At 39.3% G+C, this 22,752-nt stretch overlaps 1 protein-coding gene across 10 annotated transcripts in view; it reads right to left on the bottom strand.

The window, feature by feature from the left end:
• Positions 1 to 21,738, bottom strand: part of LOC108718167 (kinesin-like protein KIF1A) — a 94,570-nt gene extending 72,832 nt beyond the window's left edge. For all 10 annotated transcript variants that reach the window (XM_041564977.1, XM_041564981.1, XM_041564978.1 and 7 more), the window contains exons 1-2: positions 21,607 to 21,738; positions 1,470 to 1,578 (exon numbers count right to left, since the gene is read on the bottom strand). In XM_041564977.1, the coding sequence (XP_041420911.1) occupies positions 1,470 to 1,575 (106 nt within the window). In that variant the 5' untranslated portion in view covers positions 1,576 to 1,578; positions 21,607 to 21,738. The remainder of the gene's footprint in view (positions 1 to 1,469; positions 1,579 to 21,606) is intronic.
• Between the last annotated feature and the right edge of the window lie 1,014 nt (positions 21,739 to 22,752).

Raw genomic sequence — 22,752 nt, 5'->3', positions numbered from 1 at the left:
ATATATATATATATATATATATATAAGCTATATTGTAAACTAAAGCAGGATGACCATAGCTTTCAGGACTATGGCAGATGAGACATATTGTAGGCCACACCTAATCTCCTCCATCGTATGTACAGGGGTTACTGTTGTAGCTATATGGGAGGACGCCATGGAGTGTGGTTAGAACCAGGGCCGTAGCTACAGAGGAAGCAGACCCTACGGCTGCATGGGGCCTCCTATGCCTCCTGGGCTCCATGAGGCCCTAATTAATGAGTAATTTTAATACATATTAGTAATACAGGGCAACCACTGGATATGTTGGGGGCCCTAAAATTATTTTGTTATGGAGCCCAGTAACATCTAGTTACGCCACTGGTTAGAACCTTGCACTTTCCCAGGTATTGCAAGTAGCCATTCCTGGTAACTTTACTGTATAACTGTGCTGTGTTATGCAATATATTTTTTAAGAGACCTAGATTGTTCAGGGGTATTGTTTTCCTTTAATATCTCCACAGAGTGCTAACAAAATGACTACAATTACTCCTCGGTTATTTCAGTGGTAATTGCCAGAATCAGCATGTGTATTCGTAAGTCAGATGACTGCTAATTGGAAAATGCAGTCAGCTTTGTCGAGCAACATTCAATAAGTACTGATTGGGGGGGGGGGGGGTTGTCACCATGGAATTGTACATCAAGCCATTGTCCTACTTGTCTGGTAAATAATATATGAATTAAAGTTATGCTTTGGTATAAATAAGATTTATGTCTATTAACATAATCTGGCAGGGTTGCTTTTGGTAATGTTGGGGCACATAGCAAATTAGGCTTTGTTATGGGTTTTCCATGCACTGTTCTAATGCACAGACTAGTCAGCACCCTTCAATCCATTGGTGGATAATGTGGACACACAAGATCCCTTTGTCCATTCACAGAAAGCTCTCAGTCAGCAAGTCCTAACACAAGCCACATCCCCGTGCTGCCAGAGTCACAAAGAGAACAAAACAAAGGGGTCAGTTATAAGGTGGGACACATATAAAGAGATATTTTGTGTCACCAACAGAAAATAAGAAATAAAATAATCTGCTGCAAGAACCCTGCATGCCGAACAGTCTGCTGCTTGCCTGGTGCTAGGGTTCGGCATGTGGTGGAACGAGTGGACAGAATATTGCGTGGGGCTGGGGAAGACCCGGCGATCTTGGTACACATAGGTACCAATGACAAAGTTAGAGGAGGTGGTGAAGTCCTCAAGAATGATTTAAAAAAAAAAAAAAACTAGGAGTAAAGATGAGGGCGAAGACTTCCAAGGTAATTTTCTCAGAGATTGAACTTGATGGATGTGTGTCTATTTCAACCTAACTTACTATGTCATACTATGTAATATATATATATATATTTATGGGAGATTAACTTCCCATTAATTGGATAACCTGGATACACTGGCAGCCCAACATGGTCCTCAGAATTTGTACTCTAATACTCACTGGTTGTATTTCCAGACATCTGAATGATGCATTTTGAATCCTTCCCAATTTCTCGTGAGTTGAACGGCCGTACTCTGACCGCAACCTTCACCGAGGCTCCCGCCATGTCCTGGAGGATACAAACAAAAGCATAGACTCAGTATTATGATGCTGTATCCGAGTGAACTCAAGAGTGGGAAAAAAGAAAATGGTGCAATCAGAAGTCAGAACAGAAAATGGCAAATACGGAGAGGTCAAAAGAAGATCCTAATAAGGACATTAGGGGTAGGAGAAGTGCACCCAGTGTATAAAGTAATGAATGTTTAATGATGTAAATGAGAAACATGTGCCTTTTCAAGGAAGAGGCTGGCTGATGCTCTTAACCCTAGTAAAGTAACTGGAATCACAGTCACTTAGAGGCAAGAGATAAAATAATACGTCAGGTCAATATATACAACTCTTGGGAGCTTTAATCCCTCAGGTATGCACAGAGAACAGGAGGTTGTCTATTTAGATCAAAAGAAAGGTTGTGTGACCCCACCACCTCTGAGGCAAGTTAATCATGAAATGGTCCTTTAATTAGATACAATCATCCCATGCCTACCACTCTATTTAACTAAACAAGCCACTTTCAGCATTACTCAGCAAGTCCAGCTGCTTTAAAATTAACAACACTAGGTAATGTAGAATGACTCATATTTTTTATATTTTTTTATTTTCTCCCCGAATCTCACAATGTGTCCTTACCCTAATTGTTCGTTTTGTCTTCCAAATGAGAATAATGTAAATCACCGGCATCAAAACATACAAGGCTACTTTTAAGCGCATGTCGTTGCAAAACGCACAGAGGCCCTTTTCTGAGCAACTTCACTGAAATAGCAATTCCATTACCAAGTAGTGAAATCTACCAGAGTAAAACACACTGGGAGATTAGTAGCCACAATTGTATGTAAATTTCACACATTGACACATTGGTTTTGAATTGTTTTGTCCCAGCGCCACCATTCATAATAAAAACATGCAGAGGAAATCACACCAGAGAAAATTTCTACTAAAATGCCATTTCTGAAGCATTTTTCCGATACTGATCGACTTATTGATCTTGTGGGAGGAGAACAGTAGCATGTGGCATCATGGATAGTAAATCACTTGGGAGCTGAAATTGCATGAAATCTTTGCTTTGCTATAGACGCATGATTTGTCGCCAAAACACAAAAAAAAATCACGGCGACTAATCTCCCTGGGTGCCACTGCTCTTACTTTCAGCCAAATATTTATCGGGGAAGCCGTCGGAGAGCCCCACGCACGGGGCGATAAGCTGATGACTTGGTCTATTGGCTTTTATCACTCCATGTATGACCATCTTAAGGATTAATTATATGTAAGTTTGGATCAAGTATAAGGTACTGTTTTATTCTTACAGAGAAAAAGGAAATCATTTTTACAAATTGGATTATTTGGATAAAATCGGAGTCTATGGGAGACCACCTTTCCATAATTCGGAGCTTTCAAGATAATGGACTTCCAGATAATGGATCCTATACCTGTATTATGTTTTTATTTTATTATTAAATATGAATGGTCTCTACTCCTGGAACTTTCAGGCCCCACCTAGTGAAGGGCCAATGTTTCCAAAAAGGCTTGGAACTGAAGCTCAGTGTAACATATTGTTCAGTGTAAAAATAAAAACAGGTAAATAGATAGGCTGTGTAAAATAAAAAATATTTTCAATATAGTTAATTAGCCAAAAAATGTAATGTATAAAGGCTGGAGTGACTGAGTAAATAGATGTGCAAGATAAAAAAGGTTTCTAATATAGTTAGTTAGCCAAAAATGTAATGTATAAAGGCTGGAGTGACTGGATGTGTAACATAATAGCCAGAACACTACTTCCTGCTTTGCAGCTTTCTTGGTTTCCACTGATTGGTTACCAGGCAGTAACCAACCAGTGACTTGAGGGAGGGCCACATAACTGTTGCTTTTGAATCTGAGCTGAATGCTGAGGATCAATTGCAGACTCACTGAACAGTTATGTCCCATGTGGCCAACCTTCAAGTCGCTGACTGATTTAGAGAGATGAAAAGCAGGTTACAGTTATGTGGCCCTCCCTCAAGTCACTGGTTGGTTACTGCCTGGTAACCAATCAGTGGAAACCAAGAAAGTTGCAAAGCAGGAAGTAGTGTTCTGGCTATTATGTTAGACATCCAGTCACTCCAGCCATTATACATTACATTTTTGGCTAACTAACTATATTAGAAACATTTTTTATCTTGCACAGCCTATCTATTTACTCTGTTTTTATTTTTACACGGAACTATTTTGTAAAATACTGTGTACTTGCCTACAATAATAGCATCTTTCTCTGTTAAAACTGTTATGATACTTGTTCCACTTAACGGCCATTTAGCAAATTATGCTAACGGTCAATTAGCAGGCAATTAGCAATCATACCAAGGAAGAAAACTGGAAACTGGTATTTTTTCTGAAGGCATTACAATGGATTCAAGCTCCTAGTAACCAGTTATTATGGATTTTACATCCATATTGCATCTTGTTATTTATATGACAGACTGTTCAGCACTGTTATCTGACTTCCTAACATGTTCTCTAGGCAATTGATTCTCTCTAGGTATGTGAGCTTCCTTCTGCTATGCCAGATGCCAGGTTTCTTAGTCCATTTCCTACATCACATGCCCAAGCGCCCTTTCAGATTTTATTTAAAAATATGTTGCTCAAATCAAGCAAATGGGGTCATAATAATTTGCCATCAATACCAAATTCTTTTTTTCACATTTCGATAAGACAGCCTAATGTGTTTTCAGCCTTAAAGCACTTTATCATAGGTTATGATTAAATGCAGGTTTGGGGCAAGGCACCCATCAGTAAATAGTTGAATACATACCAGCATGAATAAATATGTTCTTTGCATAATAAATGATTAATGCTTTATTCCAGTGTACATTACATAAAATATATCTGCTGAAAGTCTGCTCTCCTCCAGCCAATGCACCAATCCAAACAGTGCCTTGAATGTTCTGGGAAAACTTTGAATAACAAAGGTGTACAAAGAATTGTGGGAATAGGAGTTTAATCTAGTTGAATCTATTTCCTGGCTACACTGAAGGATTTTCCCATAATTCAAGCATAATTAAGGTTGCAATGGGATGATAGACTGATGCAATTTTGGCCTATGTGTTAAAATAAGTGCTTCAACAAACCAGACACAACTGTGCTGAAGAACTTATATACCTGTAACTATTATGAGTGTTTTAATAAAAAAAAAAGAATTTGCGGTTCATGTTTAATATGAAAATGACATTTATTATACAGCCCTGGATTAGTTCTACTTTAATCCAGATGTATAATCCAGGCTCTGAATATTGAAGTTGCCTTGATTTAACCAATGTTGGGTTCACTATTAGTAAAATATTAGTTCTCCCAATACCTTCTTGTGAGCTGTAGTTTTTTAAGCACACATAGCAAATAGAAGTTAAGTTTGTAATTAGTGCCCTTTTGCAACAATGTGTCTTAATCAATGAATGACTATTTGAATAATTCACACTGGTTGCACCCTACTAACTAGTTGCCTAGATACCCCTCTTAGACCAATCAGAAGATAGCTTTTACTAGTGGCCTTTATGATGACCCCTGATAGGCTGCTATGGGCTGATGCAAACTATTGAGAATTTTATGACATTACCCCATCTTCTCACAGCAACTCTGATGAGTCATGAAGGTGGGTGGAAATGTACAATTACCCAATTACTACAATAAAAGCCAAAAGCACATTTCCCCATTGACAGGTGCCTATTTCTCCTTTTAATTAGTAAACAGCTGCTGTGCTTATTTAACCAATTTAAAAATCCACTTTTTCCAAATAAATCATGCAGAATTGTTCATCCCCGTGCATTTTTATGTATATACTACTTTGCAAGAGGCACCTTATAATGTCAGATTATGGATTTATATATCAGTACATGTTCTGCTGTGCTTTTCCAACAATAGTACAAGCTTTGTTGAAACATAATGCCTCCTTAAAGTCAACAGAGGTCCCTCTTTCACTAGAGTGTCTAGATGAGGCTCAGTAACGTAACTGGAAGGGGGCAGCCGGGCTCCCCACCCCCCTCCATACAAGATTATCTGGCCGGAAATCGCCAGTGCGCGAGCTGTCGGGGGGCCCTGAGGGGGTGTGGGCCCTGGCCCAATCGCACCCCCTGCTCCCCCGGTAGTTCCGCCACTGATGAGGCTGTCTCATCAGAGCAATGATGGCTGCTCCCTTTATATATATATATATATATAAAAAATAAACAAGGCTCTCTGTGGAGAATAAACAATGCCTATGCATTTTATTAAACATCTAAAGTAAGCCTATGATTAAGTGTTTGTAACACGAAACGTGTAAGGCTAGGAACACAATAAATCTTTTCTAATTTTCTACTATTTGATGGAAGATTGCCTTTATTTGAGTGCCTGCTCCAGATTCTTTTAGGTTCCGCTCCCCATGCTGAGGGCTCAGGCGGTGCACCTGGGCCACTTCCAAAATGTGGTGAGTAAATACTTTACTCCATGGAGACCCCCTCTTGGTCTTATTAAAACATCTAAAGTAAACTGAATGCAATATCAAACCATCTTATAAACATGATATATTTTCGCCTGCTCGAGCCCAACGGGTTCCTCTTATAGACCCACCTGATGATGTCACAAAAGGGGTGGGGCAAGGGGCACGCATCTATAAAAGTTCAACCCAGAAGTTGTAAACCGGCATTTGGAATGTCACGGATGGGGAGAACATTCAGAAGAGCTCAACCCGCACCCGCCTGCGCCCCGGAAAGGGGGGATGCAAGGTCGGGCCAAACCCAAAATCCAAAACGTTTTTTAAATTAAGTCGGTTTCCGATAGTTCACCAGAAATAAAGACGTTTTCCAATTACTTTCTATTTTGTATATGTGACTGTTTTTCTAATGTTGAAGTGTAACGTTTCATTTTTGCTGAAAAATGTATCAACTATATGTTGCAAAATTGTAACAGTTTAGAATCTGCACCTGAATTACTGAGCTCAAACACCAGAGACAGGGACTTTAAACTTTAAACTTAAGATTTTGGAAAAACTGTAAAAAATAAAAAATGGAAAGCAATTGAAAAGCGTCTTTATTTCTGGAAACAACTAAACTGAAAAAAAGTGTCTGGAACGGGAACAACCATTTTTGTGAGAAATTAAATATATTGGCAAATATATATTTTAAAACTATATATGAGCATATTTATTTAATCAGAAAGAAGTTTCCATCAAATGAATTGCATAAATAGTCACCAGTAACCCACATCCATAGACCGCAAATCCTTAGCATGACAAAAGCCATACTCACAAATCAAGGAGACACAAGATGAAGTAACGACTGTATCTCCGAGTGTCCTAGTGTGGAGTGCTGAGCATTGATAAGTGCCTCCAAATGTTTGCCTTGCTCAGCACACACACATCAAGTCAGGAGCAGTGAATAAAGAATTATACGACTTTAAATGAGGCCTCATAATCAAATGAATAAAGCTATATATACTGTACATGATGTGTAGCAGCAATTCACAGTAATGAACTTCCCTAGAAATAATGTTGGCTCTCACAGTATGAGCCCCTTTATGTTATTTATACGTCCCCTCTCCCTACAATGCCGGAGCTTATTCTACTGCTCATCAATAATCCTATGTATTGAATTCACTTGTGTATATATTTGTAATGACAGCAGTGTAATATTCATGATTCTTTTATATGATACGGATGTAGATCTCATCACAGATCTGTGTGGTTTTAAATGGAAAAATTCTAAATTCCATGGGGCAGTTTAAAAAATACATAATTTTCAAATGGAATGCCAGGTACTTTCTATAGTCTATATTTTCAATGTTTTCTAACACTTGAAAATGAATTTGTTCTAATCTCTCAAATTTCCCAGTAGTACCTCTGTATGCCAGATTCCATGCTTTCTAGACTAATGCAGTTTTGTCATTACGATCATCATCACTTATTAATATACATCCCCTGAAAGTTATGATTTCCAGTAATATTTCAGTAGGCCAGATCCCTGGATTCTAGATTATTACAATTCCCCTTTAGTACTTCAGTAAACCAGATTCCTTGCTTTACAGACTGATACAATTTCCCAGTAATATGTCAGTAGGCCAGACCAATGGATTCTCTGCATTCTAGATTATTACAATTTCCCTGTAGTACTTCATTAAACCAGATTCCTTGTTTTACAGACTGATACAATTTCCCGGTAATATGTCAGTAGGCCAGACCAATGGATTCTAGATTATTAGAAATTCCCAGTAGCACTTTAGTGAGCCAGATCCCTTGCTTTCTAAACTAATACAATTTCCCAACAATATGTCAGTAGGCGGATCTCTGGATTCTAGATTATTACAATTTCCCAGTAATACTTTAGTGAGCCAGATCTCTTGCTTTCTAAACTAATACAATTTCCCAAAAATGTCAGTAGGCCGGATCTCTGGATTCTAGATTATTACAATTTCCCAGTAATACTTTAGAGAGCCAGATCCCTTGCTTTCTAAACTAATACAATTTCCCAAAAATATGTCACTAGGCTGGATCACTGGATTCTAGATTATTACAATTTCTCTGTAGTATTTCCGTAAACCAGATCCCTTGTTTTCAAGACCGGTACAACTTCCCAGTAATCCGTAGGAGGCCGGGTCCCTGGATTCTAGATTATTCAGATTTCCCAGTAGTGTTTTAGAAAGGAAGATCCCTAGCTTTTTAAACTAACAATTTCCCAGTAATATTTCAGTATGCAAGATCACTGTATTCTAGATTTATACAATTTCCCAGTAGTACTTCAGTAAGACAGAATCCTTACTTTCTAAACTAATACGATTTCCCAAAAATATGTCAGTAGGCCGGATCTCTGGATTCTAGATTATTACAATTTCCCAGTAATACTTTAGTGAGTCAGATCCCTTGCTTTCTAAACTAATACAATTTCCTAAAAATATGTCAGTAGGCTGGATCATTGGATTCTAGATTAATACAATTTCCCTGTAGTATTTCAGTAAACCAGATCCCTTGTTTTCAAGACCGGTACAACTTCCCAGTAATCCGTAGGAGGCTGGTTTCCTGGATTTTAGATTATTACAATTTCCCAGTAGTGTTTTAGAAAGGAAGATCCCTAGCTTTTTAAACTAACAATTTCCTAGTAATATTTCAGTATGCAAGATCACTGTATTCTAGATTTATACAATTTCCCAGTAGTACTTCAGTAAGACAGATTCCTTACTTTCTAAACTAATACAATTTGCCAGTAATATGTCAGTATGCAGGATCACTGGATTCTAGATTGATACCATTTCCCAGCAGAATTTCAGTAAACCAAATCCCTTGCATTCTAGACTGAAACAGTAGTTGATAAAGTCACAGCAGCACTTGCAGCTTCAGTACCCTTAGTGAGCAATTGATACATTAGTTGCAAGGGTTGTTCTGATGCTGCTTAGAAATATATCAACTAATGTATCAAAAGTTAAGTGTTTTGATGTAGCTTACACAGTTTATGGGGCATATTTATCATAAAGTGATTTCCACCATGGTCCAGGAGTGAGCCAAGCCAACCAGGAGTCCTAGGCAACCCAGTCAACCAGCTTTTTCCCCTGCCCACATAGTGACATCACCAGGGGAGTTGCAGAGAATCTGCGGCAGCAAGAAATCCCGGACTAGAGGTAGGCAGAAGGCTTTTAAAGAGGTACCTGCCCAGCGCCCCCAGTCTTTGCACCCTAGGCAGGTGGCTCTTTTGCCTAATCCTAGTTCTGGTTCTGCCATGGTCTATTCATTTTTATGGGGTTTTAACAGAACAATTTGCTCTAGTTAGTAGGGTCTAATTTCACTCTCTATATAAATATGACAAGACATTCGACGGCAGACGGCACTTCTGAAAAAAGAGGGTTTATTGGAAAATCCTGCTGGAAAAAACCTGACGCGTTTCGGGAGTTATCCCTTAATCATAGGTTATAAATATGCCACAAATTTACAGGAAGGTAAATTAAACAATCATATTGAAATCCTAAACCCCATCAAATGCAGGTTTAAGGGCAAGGAAATAAAGAGTCAGCTGCTATTTATTTATGATGACGTCAAGCAGAATATCATTGACTGATAATAATCTCTGTAAATGCTGCAGAATATGTCAGCACTATAAAGTAATGGATACTAATTATCCCAAATGAAAATCATAGGCGGGGAAATAATTTCAGGCAAGTGTCAAATTAGTCAATAATGGTTTACTGAAAGGTAACTATGGTTACTGATAAAGGTACAGTCCTTTCATAAACCATCCCCTAAATCTGTATGTATAGCAGCCTGGATATATATACTGAATACATGAAAACATAATGCTGTGAGTTGCTCTGGGCACAATGTCATTCATCAAAAATATGGAGCTGATAAAAGTTGTTTAGCCGTTATTTATAACAAGAGTTTCACTGGCTTTTCTTGATGGAAATAACCTTTTCCATTGCTGCATGTAAGGCCTCTGGCTGAGGCATCTTCTTTCATGGCAGATTATATCCTCTGACAGTTCAGAGAATGGGTTTCCAGTGAGATTTTATACGCCACTCTAAGCATTGACAAGTAATGATCATTATTTCCCCATGGTTAAGCGCCTATTCTTGTACAGACAGTCATTGTATTCTTTATTAACCTAGTTGCCCTTTACTTGGTTGTCTTTGGGTTATATAAAGCTGAATAGAGTAAAACCATAATTAGAGAGAGAGTTATATAGGTGCTTGCCCAAGAGGTTATTGAGTGTCAAGCAAGGCACTTGCAGTAAAAATATTGCTTCAAAAAAAGGGGGGTATTGTTGTCCATTAGGAGGGGACTGCATCAATGCCCAACTAGATTTTCAAGCCTGTCCAATCACCAGGGACCATAAATGGGAGGATAAGTGTCTAGTGTAGGTAAATATTATTGACCAGTGTACTGCCAATTTATTGAAAGCAAAAGCCTAACTTGTTGCTATGAGTTACAAGGTGAGTATAGTTGTTTTTGAGAATTCCCCTTTAGAGGTCTGTTTAATAAAAATGTTACATTTTACCAATTGGCAGGGCACAATGGTGCTTTTTACTGCACAGATGCAAATGTGCACATTGTTAGTAAATAAGCATTTACTCGTTTCCCATTGAGTAAGTGTTAGAGAATGTCCTCTGTGCTCATCTAACAAGCAGTTGTATCACAGGGAAAGCAGGAGGAATAGAGCAAAGGGTCAGGATGAAATGCACAAGTTAGGGGATGGGTAGGGGGTGGGAAGAAGGACATCAATGTGCCTCTACATGCCTGTATTGATGAGCACAGACAGACCTCTATTCAAGGCCTCAAGTAGAGCTCAAAGGAAGGCTTGGACTGGCAATCTGTGTATTCTGGCAAATGCCAGAGGGGCTGCTGTAATATAAACAGGTAATAACTGATGAATGACACTCTTATGGTCTAATTTGTGATTAACATCAGTTTTAGCATTGCACATATGTCTTCTGCATGTATTCTTGAATATGTGGAATAGATTTCTGGGTTGATAATTCCACAAGAAATGAAGGGTGTGATATTGCTCCTAATGCAGAGAGATAGAGGGAGAGAATGAATGTGTGAGTGCTTAGAAAGATCCTGTATTGCTCAGGCAGGCACTGCAGGCAGAGCAATTACAGAACAGAAGGCATAATGCAGCAGTTCTGAGTCACATACAATGCAATCTGCTGTTCTCATCCTTTGCCAGCAACCTATAACAGGGACATGTCATCCCACACAAATAAGGATTATTGCAAATTGACATGGGCACAATATGAAGAACGTGTTTGGTTTAAGGAGACACATAGGGGGTCATTTACTGAGACCCTGGAGACAAAACTGCCAATCTTAATGCTTATTTAAAAAGTACTTCTGGGATCTGACTGTCATAGGGGTAAGTACAGAGCTTTGCTGCAGTCTGTGTTGGTACTGCCTGTATGTATTAAGGTGGCCATAGACACACAGATCCTATCGTATGAATCGAGGATTCGTACGATTTTAGGATCATGTGTGGCGTGTGGCGACATCTTTGGTCCGGCGGAGATCGGTCGTTTGGAGCCCGCCGGAGCCCATTGCGCATCGTAATCAGATCGTTCGGCCGAACAATCTGATTACCCTCGATATAGCCATGCTCGTTAATGGCATATCGGGGAAAGATCCGCTCGTGTGGCGATGTTGCCAAACGAGCGGATCTTTGCGTCTATGGCCACCATTACTCTCTAGTAACAGGAGTGGAAAGCAGACAAGCAGTGGCGGAACTACAGGGGTGCGACTGCACCAGGGCCCTCACCCCATCAGGACCTGCCGGTGGTTTGTGTGCAAGTGAAAAAACAGCGAAAATCATCTAGAGAGGAGGGTGGGCTATCCTATAGTCGCGTAAGCGCCAAAGCATTTGGAAAAGACAGAATTGTTAACTTTGCAAACATTTAGGGGCAGATTTATCAAAGGTCGAAGTGAAAATTCTAATTAAAAAAATTAATTTCGAACTCATTTTTGTGTAGTTAGACTAGGGAATAGTCCAATTCGGATTCGAATTCGAAAATTAGAATTTCCAAATTTATCATGTACTATCTCTTCAAAAATTTGACTTAGACCATCTAAAACCTGCCGAATTGCTGTTTTAGCCTATGGGGGACCTTCTTGAATCTATTTGGAGTCAGTTGGAGACTTTGAAAAATTTAAGGTTTTTCTGGGAAAAACTTCAAATGGCATGATTCGAATGCGCTATTCAGTGGCGGAACTACCGGGGGAGCAGGGGGTGCGAGCGGGCCAGGGCCTGCACCCCCTCAGGGCACCCTGGCAGTCCGTTCGCCCCTGAGAATGCCGGCATATGCGGCCGTACAGCGGGGGCGGGGCCCGGCTGCACGTCACGCACCAAGGCCCGCCCCCCTCTAGGATCGCCACTGGTGCTATTATTTAAATTTGTTTTCGACTTGAATTCAATGGAAAACAAATGCAGACATTTGCAAATGTAGATTAAACAATAACCTAATCTACATGACATTTTTGAAAAGCATCAAGGGTTTTTTTTATCATATAACAATGAGTGTATCTGTAAAATAATCACATCGGTGATATTTAGGAAATTTTTGTTGCTGCGAATTTAATTTTACAAATATATTCATTGCACTATGTCCTTTGAACGAGCCTTTCATTAGATAAAGGCACTGCAGGCAGAGGTTAAGCATCTCAGCATGAAGTATTTCAGTATATTTCTGATAAAGACTTTATGAGGCTATTTAATGTATCATTTAGGAATTAAACAGCTTCTAAGCAGTTACTAAAAATTCTCCAGCTAAGATGATTTATTAACGCTGGATTCTCATTAAAGATCCTCATACTGATTTGATATCAGTTGGAGCCTGAGCTAAAGAAACCAATTTACAAAAATAGAATAGCAGTGGCTGCAAAGGAAAAGGGTTACGTGCTGAGGTTGGCTTAAACAGGCTGTATCTACTAATGACTTATATGTCTATATATATATATATATATATATATATATATATATATATATATATATATATAGTTAAACGCACTGGAGGCACTCATGGAGGAGGTCATAAGTGATTTTATTCAATCTTCATATATTCCCCCACATCAACGCGTTCATCAGGATATATATACTGTTGGTCTACTCTTCTCACTATTTTGTGAAAACTACTCCAACCTAATCCACAAAGGCTTTTTCCCCTTATTCATGAATACATTTTTCCAAAAATGTATTTTGCAGAAATAAAACTCAACAAATCATGAAAAAATTCAAAACCTCAAAATTTTTTGGATTTGACGACGAAAAAATCCTTTGTCTTTTTCGGATTTGACGCCTGAAACCACAAAATATTCTGACTATTGAACAAAACCCAGCACAGATCAGAATATCAACGGGACATCTGCCATTGACTTCTACATGAACTTGACAGGTCTGAGTAGGAGTACTTTTTAATTTGGACTTTTAACAGCATCAGAGTTTATTAAATCATTTATTATTTTCTCCAAAAAATTGTGTTTTCCCCTTTAAAAGTCTGACTAGCAAAATTCAGACTTAAACTTAAGTTAAAGGTGAATAACCCCTTTAATTTATAAGAGAATGTATTCATGGTTGTCTGTGTATTTCAATTAGAAATTAAGGTGGTTCATGCAATTAATTTTAAAGCAATGGCCTCTTCACCCCCTATGCTTTTACTGTGCTTCTTTTTATATTGATTCACTGTAGTACATTAATAGTGTGAAAGCAATAAATAAAAGAGACATCTGGAAATGCACACTTGAAGTGGGATGGATCTAAAGGCAATCAGCTGGTATGACAGAAAAACCTTAAAGCAAACAGAGATAAATAGATGATTGTAGGGAAAGAGGGTGACTCAGAGATGAGGTCAGACAGTGAATGACACGTGCAAGACAATAGAGAGGCTATTTGTTACACTGTAGGGAGATTTAGGTAATTAATCCCATCCCTTGCCTGTAGGGTGAGGGGGGCAAATTTTCTAACACAAGCCCGTCAGTGATACCAATGACAGTGCACAATGTTAACACAACCAGGGAGTGGCACACACACATGTGGTTTTATCCAACTCCCGGAGGCAATGGGATATGTGTACGCAAACCCACACATTGTGCACTCAGCTTCTGTCTGTTAGAGATTGGGTGGGTGCAGAATACAAATTGGCATCAAAAGGGATAAGCAAAGGATGAACAGAACAACACACCACACAAATAAATGCTATACCTTATGTAAAGTAAATTCTATCTTCTGATATCCCTTTGCTTAACATTTAACTATAATAATGGAGAGGCAGTAAAATAGATATACTACACCCTGTGCATCTAAGGCTGGATACCATTAGTAAGGCACAAGCGGGCAGGGTTATATAGTGTTTCATGCTTTCCTCTATCTTTGACATATATTAACAGAGACAGACTATACCATGGAAAGCTATAGAAAGTATCAGCACCAGGGTATGAAATAAAATATCTTGTTCAAAAAAGGCAGAGAGAAAGCTGCCCCCAGGAAGGCAATTTTGGCAATTTATTTGCTTACCTATTTTACTTTGGGTTGATATGAATAGAACATCATGTGTTAATGCCTGTTCTACTGTATTTAGAGAGAATCTATCGTCCAGGGAATTCAACATTTATATATGCACATCAATGTGAATATGTACCCTATCATAAATAAATGTATAGACGTATGCAAGGACACCTCAATGGTTCAGAAACATTAGTGTAGATATTATGGGTCTAAAGCTGGCCATAGATGTAAAGATCTTTTCTTTATCGTGAGACCATGATTATCTGGAAACGATCATTTAAATGTACGATGTGTCCATCAACTAAAAAGACCATTTCAAGCGATATTGCCATCAAAACTGAAGGGTAGCCCCTGCTTAGCCCTGCAAACATAGATAGATTGCACTGGGACCGATAAAAAATTTTTAACCTGGCCGGGCAAAAAATCGTAACATGTATAATCGTTTGAATCCCACTAAATTCACAATACTTTGACGGATTGATCGAACTTCGCTAAAACCGGTCGTTCGGCAAAGAAAAATCTCTATAGGGACCTTAAGACTAGGGATGCACCGAATTCAAACTATTCCGGATTCGGCCGAACCCCTGAATCCTTTGTGAAAGATTCGGCCGAATACCGAACCAAACCCTAATTTGCATATGCAAATTAGGAGCTGGAAGGGGAAACATTTTTTACTTCTTGTTTTGTGACAAAAAGTCACGTGATTTCTCTCCCCACACTTAATTTGCATATGCAAATTAGGATTCAGATTCAGTTCGGCCGGGCAGAAGGATTTGGCCGAATCCTGCTGAAAAAAGGCCGAATCCCGATCCGAATCCGCATTATTAGCCAGTATCTGATGCCTACAATATGATGATTCCCTAGTTAATAAGTAATCCCTTATACAATTTCCTCATTAAAGTAATCCTCCTCTAAAAATATCATCCTATAATTTTAAACCCAGCAGAATGACTACTTACAAATCCCCAGCAGAAGCCTTAGGATGCCCAATGTGATTGCAACAGATAAGCTTTTTCTATAACATTTCCCATATCTAGCCAATGCTCTAGATTTAATGAGAAATTTGAAATGCTAACGTAAATCTCTGGTGCTTTGAGGTTAGAGGGGTGAGAATAATGTGAGGCAGACACTGTGGTTGCAAGCACAGAATTTTTTGAATGCATGAAAATCAATTATAATAGAGATAATTCGATTTCTTGGGTACTGGTGACAAGTATCTGAGCATGACACTGAATACAATTATGGTATTTAGTAGAATTACAAAAAATAAATCTTATTATTTAAGCTTTTTAAGTACATCTAAAAGAGTATATGATTGAAACTAAACTTCTATTTCAAGTTATCTACATATTATTGTGCCAGAATGGATCACTCACCATGGTCTCCTTTCTGCACGTGGAACATAAAAAATATATTGTATTACAGATATTTCCATTGTACGTATTGTACTGTAAATACTTACAGTGCTACTTTACAAAACATGTAGAAGGAGACACTCTGGATTTTACATTTTGCTTAAGGTTCAGTATTAGGTTTGGAAAGGAATGAGCCCCAAGCATGATGTAAAGTTTTCTAATAACCAAACCTAACTGTGCTCATGTACTCCATATCAACAAAGAGATAGGCTGACATTGTATCAGGAGTAACCTGCATCCCTTGTATACCTGTTGTTCAGAGGCTCAGGTGAATGACAAGATTGTATTATTATGACAAAGAAGAAGAGAGCAAATGCCCAAAATATCTGCAACTAAAGGTTTGTTGAAATGTTTCCTGAGTGTTCAGGCATTTTGGGGGCCTGAAATATAATTTACTGTGGGGCCCAGCAACATATAGTTACACCACTACCTCCTCTGCTCAAAAAACACACAGGAAAGCTTATTGTGTTATCTCTGTGAATATGAAAACTATATAAATAGAAAATAATGGCTTTCCGTCATTGATGTTACTGTACTTATATTGTTGGAAAAACTCAACGATCATCCTTCGTATAATCCATTTTATAACTTGCGAAGTGATAACTAGTCATATGTTACTACTTCATTAGTCATGCAAGGCCTTGCTTCTCTGATAACCAACGTCAGCACTTACAGGCAAAACCAGTTACACGGGGAACTGTGGTATAGACTGTGCATTTTAATGATCGACTCTAGGCTCCCATGAGAAGAGCCAGTCTCACCTTTTGTCCTTGTTAATATCATTAAATGAATATGCAACAAATGAACTGTACGTGTTGTATAAAATACTCGGCACCTGTTCTGTGGAATATTACTAATACAGTATTCCATTCATATTGCCTTTGGATGCATGTACTGTACAACAGAAATGTCAATAAAACAGCATACAAATAATACTCTTTTGAACACCTAGAGGCAGATTGATGCACAGGTTACCCTAGGTTATAGCCCAGTGTGATCAAGGGCCCAGCTAGATTTTTTTTTTTTTTTTTAAAGGTAAATTTTATTGTTTTAACCACAAAATAAAACAACCCAAAACAGATACAGCGTCATGTCAATAACTGGCATTGTTAATAACAGTTGTAAGTGCCTGTATGAAGATGAGTATATAAAGCAAATAAATGTAGGTTATATGTGTACCAGGGAGTCTGGGTCACACCAGGCCCCCCACACTTTGTTGAATTTTTCTTGTTTCATATGTTAATTGAATTAATGGAAGAGCTCCATCTATCAGCCATCTCCAGAAGGGTATGGTAGGTGGGGTATTTCCCATCCAGTGCATAATCACTGGGTTTTTTTTTGCGTAGAACATAAGGGAGCAAGGTAGCATAAGGTAGCATTTCTAGCAGCCCTGGTTGGTATTAGATCATCAATCACTCCCAGTAAGCATACCACCGGGTCAACTCTGTGGAGTGTCCAGTTCAGTGGCTAGGGTCTCCATTACCTTGGTCCAGAATATCTGGACTGGGGGACAGGACCAGATCATGTGGATAAAGTCAGCAGCTGGAAGTTTACAACAGGGGCACCGGTCATCTTGGCTTTTCCCAATTTTTTGTAACTTAAGGGGAGTTATATAAACTTGATGGAGTGTTTTATATTGTATCAGTCTGTCCCTTATTGAGATTAAGAAACTGTAGGCTGTTTCTGTTACCTCCTCCGACATCTTATGGTTAAGGTCCGGAATAGGGGCCCAGCTAGCTTTTATTCAATTATTATTTCTATTTCTATATATTAGCTCTTACACCCTACAGACAAAAACTGCTATAAGCAGTTGATAAATATGTTTATATATTTTATCTAAATAATCCAAATTTTTAAAAATGATTTCCCTTTTCTCTGTAATAATAAAACAGTAACTTGTACTTGTTCCTAACTACTTCCTTTTTGGAAGTAAAAACAGCCTATTGGGTTTATTTCATGTTAAATTAATACAATTTTCTCAAAATCTATAACAGTTACAAATCATATGTATATCTATTATATGTTTTTAGATATAACCATTGAAAATGCATGATTAATGATTTGGAAAGTTGCTTGCTTGGGTTTACATCTTCTTTAAGACAGACAAAGCTATAGAGTTAGAGCAGGATTGGCTAATTCTTTCCTACTTTTATATCTATACTATTATTTCCCTTATAGGGTACTTATATAATTAAGCGAGGACATGTCTGGTATCGGATCCATTATCCAGAAAGGTCCAAATAATCCAAATTTGAAAAAATTATTTCCTTTTTCTCTGTAATAATAAAACTGTACCTTGTACCCAGGGCCGCCATCAGGGGTGGAGAGGGGGGAGAGTTGTATCGGGTCTGGAGGGTAAGTGGGGCCCAGCCGCTCTGCCAGGCCCCCCTGCTTTCTGAGAGCTGCCAACTTCGGAAGAGAGGGTGGGAGCACAGGGGGAGGTATCTTCTGTCCATTCCCTTATTGGTCAAAGATTTTAAGTCCCGGTTGAACTGCTCAGGGATTGGATAGCTGAGGTTTGAACTTCCCCTACAGCTCATTCAATCGCCATGCATCTTTAACGGGACTTAAAATTCTGTGACCAATAATGGAAGAAAATGCTGTCACTGGAAGAAGATGCAGCCACCTGTGCTCCCCTCCTCCCTTCTGAAGTTGGCAGCTCACTGACAGCAGGTGGGTCATGCTACATGGCAGGCCCCCCCTGTGGTCCCTGTTGTGTGCGGGGCCCTGGGCACCAATTGTTTTTAAACTTCTGGGGGGACAATTTTTTTTACATGGACATTTAAGGGGGACCCTGGCCACCAATGTTTTTATAAAGTGTGGGGTCCTAGCCACCAATATTTTTTAATGGGGGGTACTGACCACAATTTTTTATGGGGGGGCCCTGACCACCAATATTAGTTTTATGGGGGACCCGAGCCACCAATGTTTTTTTTTTTTTACTGTGTGATGGGGGTGGACCTGTGGGTGGGGCTTGCGGTGGCCACAGCCCAGGGGGCCTAGTAAATTATGTCGTATTGGGCCCTGTGATTTCTGATGGCAGCCCTGCTTGTACCTGTACTTAATCCAAACTAAGATATCATTGATCATGTTCCTTATTGGAAGTAAAACTAGTCTGTTGGGTTTATTTTATGTTAACATGATTTTCTAGTAGACGTAAGGTATGAAGATCCAAATTACGGAAAGATCCATTATCCAGAAAACCCCAGGTACTGAGCATTCTGGATAAGAGGTCTCATAGCTGTACTCCTAACAGAGCCCATATTCTCTGGATCTCATGAACAAAAGTAAACTGGGCAAAACCATTTTCCACCCTAAACATTATATGATTATATGAAATGTTAGAGTACACTGGTGTCTTGCTAGAAATGTGACTGGTGCATTACTTTCATCCTCAGCCTCAGATGTAGCTGAACTACATCTCCAATGATTCACAGCCGTTGTTTACCCATAAATGATTGTACAGGTATGGGACCTGTTATCCAGAATGCTCAGGACCTGTAGTTTTCTGGATAAGGAATCTTTATGTAATTTGGAGCTTCATACCTTAAGGCTACTAGAAAATGATGTAAACATTAAATAAACCCAATAGGCTGGTTTTGCCTCCAAATAAGGATTGATTATATCTTCATTTAGATCAATTACAAGGTACTACAGTGGAACCTCAATTTTACATCCCCTGATTTTAAGTTTTCACTCATTTTACATTGTTGTTTTGTGGTCCCACCTATATATTATGCATAATACATTTCCCTCATTTCCCTGATTTTACATTTTCCTTGGATTTTACATAATTTTTTTCTGGTCCCCTGAAAAATGTAAAATGGGGGTTCTACTGTATTTTATTATTACAGAGAAAAAAAGTAATATTTTTTACAAATTTGGATTATTTGGATAAAATTGTGTCAACGGCATGTCCTTTCCATAATTTGGAGCTTTCTGGATAACAGTTATGTGGATAAGGAAACTCATCTCTGTATTTTTGCTCCCCAGTTTGAATGGCTGGTGCAGGTTATTCGTTCATTATACACACACTCTCCTTATCCTTTTCATTCCACAGCTCTGTCGTGCCACATTAGTACCCAGCAGCTACTTACCCCTCAGATTCAGTGGGTGCAGAAAGATCCACTACAGAATACAGAATGATGCGGCCATAATGGATATTCCAGTTCAGTGTCGTCACTAGATAATCCTGGGCCCCACAGCGGATTAATTTTAGGGCCCCCAACATATCCAGAGGTTGTCCTGTTTTACCAATATATATCGAAATTGCTCAATATTTAGGCCCCCCTATAACTCCTGGGTACCCCTGCAGCCGTAGGGTCTGCTTCCTCTGTAGTTATGCCCCTGTTTTAGCTAAGCAATCCTCCCTCATTTACAAAATCAAATTGTTACAAAACACATAATAACACTGCAGTATACAGCCGTATTCACTGCCATCTCTCTCTTCAGGCCAGTATAGGTGCTACATTAGAGAGCATTCTGGAATGACTGGCAGAGAACTGCTTACCCAAGCTCCTCCCTGATAGAATAGGAGCCATCACTAAACTGCCAATCTCTATAAAATGGACATCCATAACGACTAAGCACCTGCCGAGGACCACCCCTTCCTGTTCTGCTATGTAAACCAAATATAAGGAAATACGAGGAGTCAGCGCAATGGGTGTAGCCAAAAGGATTTGCGTTTGCAGTGTCATAGCGAAAGAAGGCCCATGATTCCCCCCCATCACCATCTAAACACATGTTATGTCTGTCTCCATTACACTGTCTGCCCAGCTGTGACGTGTAAATATACTGGTGTTACTGTGACCCATGACTAACACAATGAGTAAGGAGATGACGCAAAATAATATCATTTGTGCATGTACATAACCGACAAAATTGAACTCCATATCAATGAAGACAGACCAACCAGGAGCAAGCCTGTAGTAGCCATACTGCCCACTCTAATGATCATACAGAAAAGGAATGTGTAACCTTCAGCCCCCAGCTGAATAACAACTAGCAGCTTCCCAAGAGCCAAAAAGATGTGTATAGAGAACATACAACACATCAAGGTAGTCACAACATCAAGCCGGATAATATATTGCAATATATGCACAGCCAGAGGCACTAGGGTTGCCACCTGGCTGCTATTTCACTGGCCTGGCTGGTAAAAATGATAGTTGATCCTAATGTTATTAATAGGGAAAAAAGATAAATACATAGGAAGGCGCCCATTATGTTTGTATCCCCCTCCTCCATGTGAATTCATGTTATCATGCTGAGGAGTGCAGCACATAATGGGTTAAATACTGGTACAGGAATGTCCCATGAGAGAAAGAAAGGTGGGGGGAGAGGGAAGATGGAAGAGCAAGGGAGGGCAGCAGAGGAAGAGAAAAATAAGGAATAGGGAGGGGAGGAGGAGACATAGACGAGGAAAGGAATGGAGTAAGGTGAAATGGATGGAAAGAAAATAAGAAGACATTATTATAGTGCAGGTCCTGCACACTGGAAGAGCTCACTGGCTGCACTATAGTACATACAATACAGCACAGGGATGCAGAGAACGAATGGAGGATGGAAGGTTGAAATGAATGGCGCAAGGACACAAAAGCAATGTTAAAATCAATACGTAAAAAGGCTGGTGGAAAGGGCAAATCTATTGGACGGTACCTGGATTGGCGATGCTCTCCCTGGCTCCCAATGGCACTCCTAGACTGATACTAGTCCTAGCCTGATACTGATACTGCTGCTGTGTCACAGCTCCCCGGTGCTCTGCTTCTCTGTCTCCTGTTTGTCCCTCTGATTCCCTGCCCTGCCAGTGGCTGCTGGTTGGCTGGAGCTGCCTGGCTGGGGGAGGAGGAGGGACACATACAAGGATGGTGAGAGGGACGGGGCGGAGGGAAAGCAGGTGGGGAGAGAGGAGGGTTCGGCTGGTGCTGAGGAGGGAGCTGTGACGTCAGTGCAGAGACTGCTGCTTCATCACTGCACCATCACCCGAGACAGACAGCTATGAGAGAGACTGCTGAGAATCCAGACATACTGTATATTATATGGGGCAGGTGCATGGGTGTCCACAGAACATTTGCCAAGGGGGGGGGGGAATCAGCTAATATTACATAGGGCAGCATCCCACTATATATGACTGTCTCAATAAATCTAAGAAAGCAGAATCACATATTCAGATGCATCTAAAATTATGCAAAAAATGGAGAAGTGCTCAAAGACCATGATGATCAAATAAATGCTGGGAATATTATCGGGAAAGAAAGAAATTAAAGCAACCATGCATTCTGTAGTATCATAAAGGAGAACTACATAACATAGGGTCTACTGGGGGCTCAAAACATAATGTGTTGCATTTCCATTCCAATTCTTTGTTAAACTTAAGTTCTCTTTTAAAGACAACTAAAGCTTAAAGGAGAACTAAACCCTAAAAACAAATATGGCTTAAAAATGCAATTTTTCTTATACTGAACTTACTGTACCAGCCTAAAGGTTCAGAATCTTTATAAGAGTCATGAGTCAGACCTTCAAAATTATGCACCTGAAGTCACCATATTGGATTAGGCAATGGTAGTGCACATGCTCAGTGTGGTCTGGGCAGCTGCTAAGAAGATAATCAAAGGAGTTGTCGCAAATCATTAATCATTATATGAGGTTCACATGTCATAGAGGATGATGCTACAAGGGTTAAAATTATATAACACAAAAGCCATGAATATCTTGTAAATTATAACCTTATAAACAGTGAGTTCCGATGTCATCAGTTATAAACGGTGAGTTCTGATGTCATTTCTGTCACATGACTCACTGAAA

This window comes from Xenopus laevis, chromosome 5S (assembly GCF_017654675.1).
Source record: "Xenopus laevis strain J_2021 chromosome 5S, Xenopus_laevis_v10.1, whole genome shotgun sequence".
Classification (NCBI taxonomy): Eukaryota; Metazoa; Chordata; class Amphibia; order Anura; family Pipidae; genus Xenopus; species Xenopus laevis.
The sequence above is the reverse complement of the archived record's forward strand: the minus strand, read 5'-3'. Positions and strand labels throughout refer to the sequence as shown.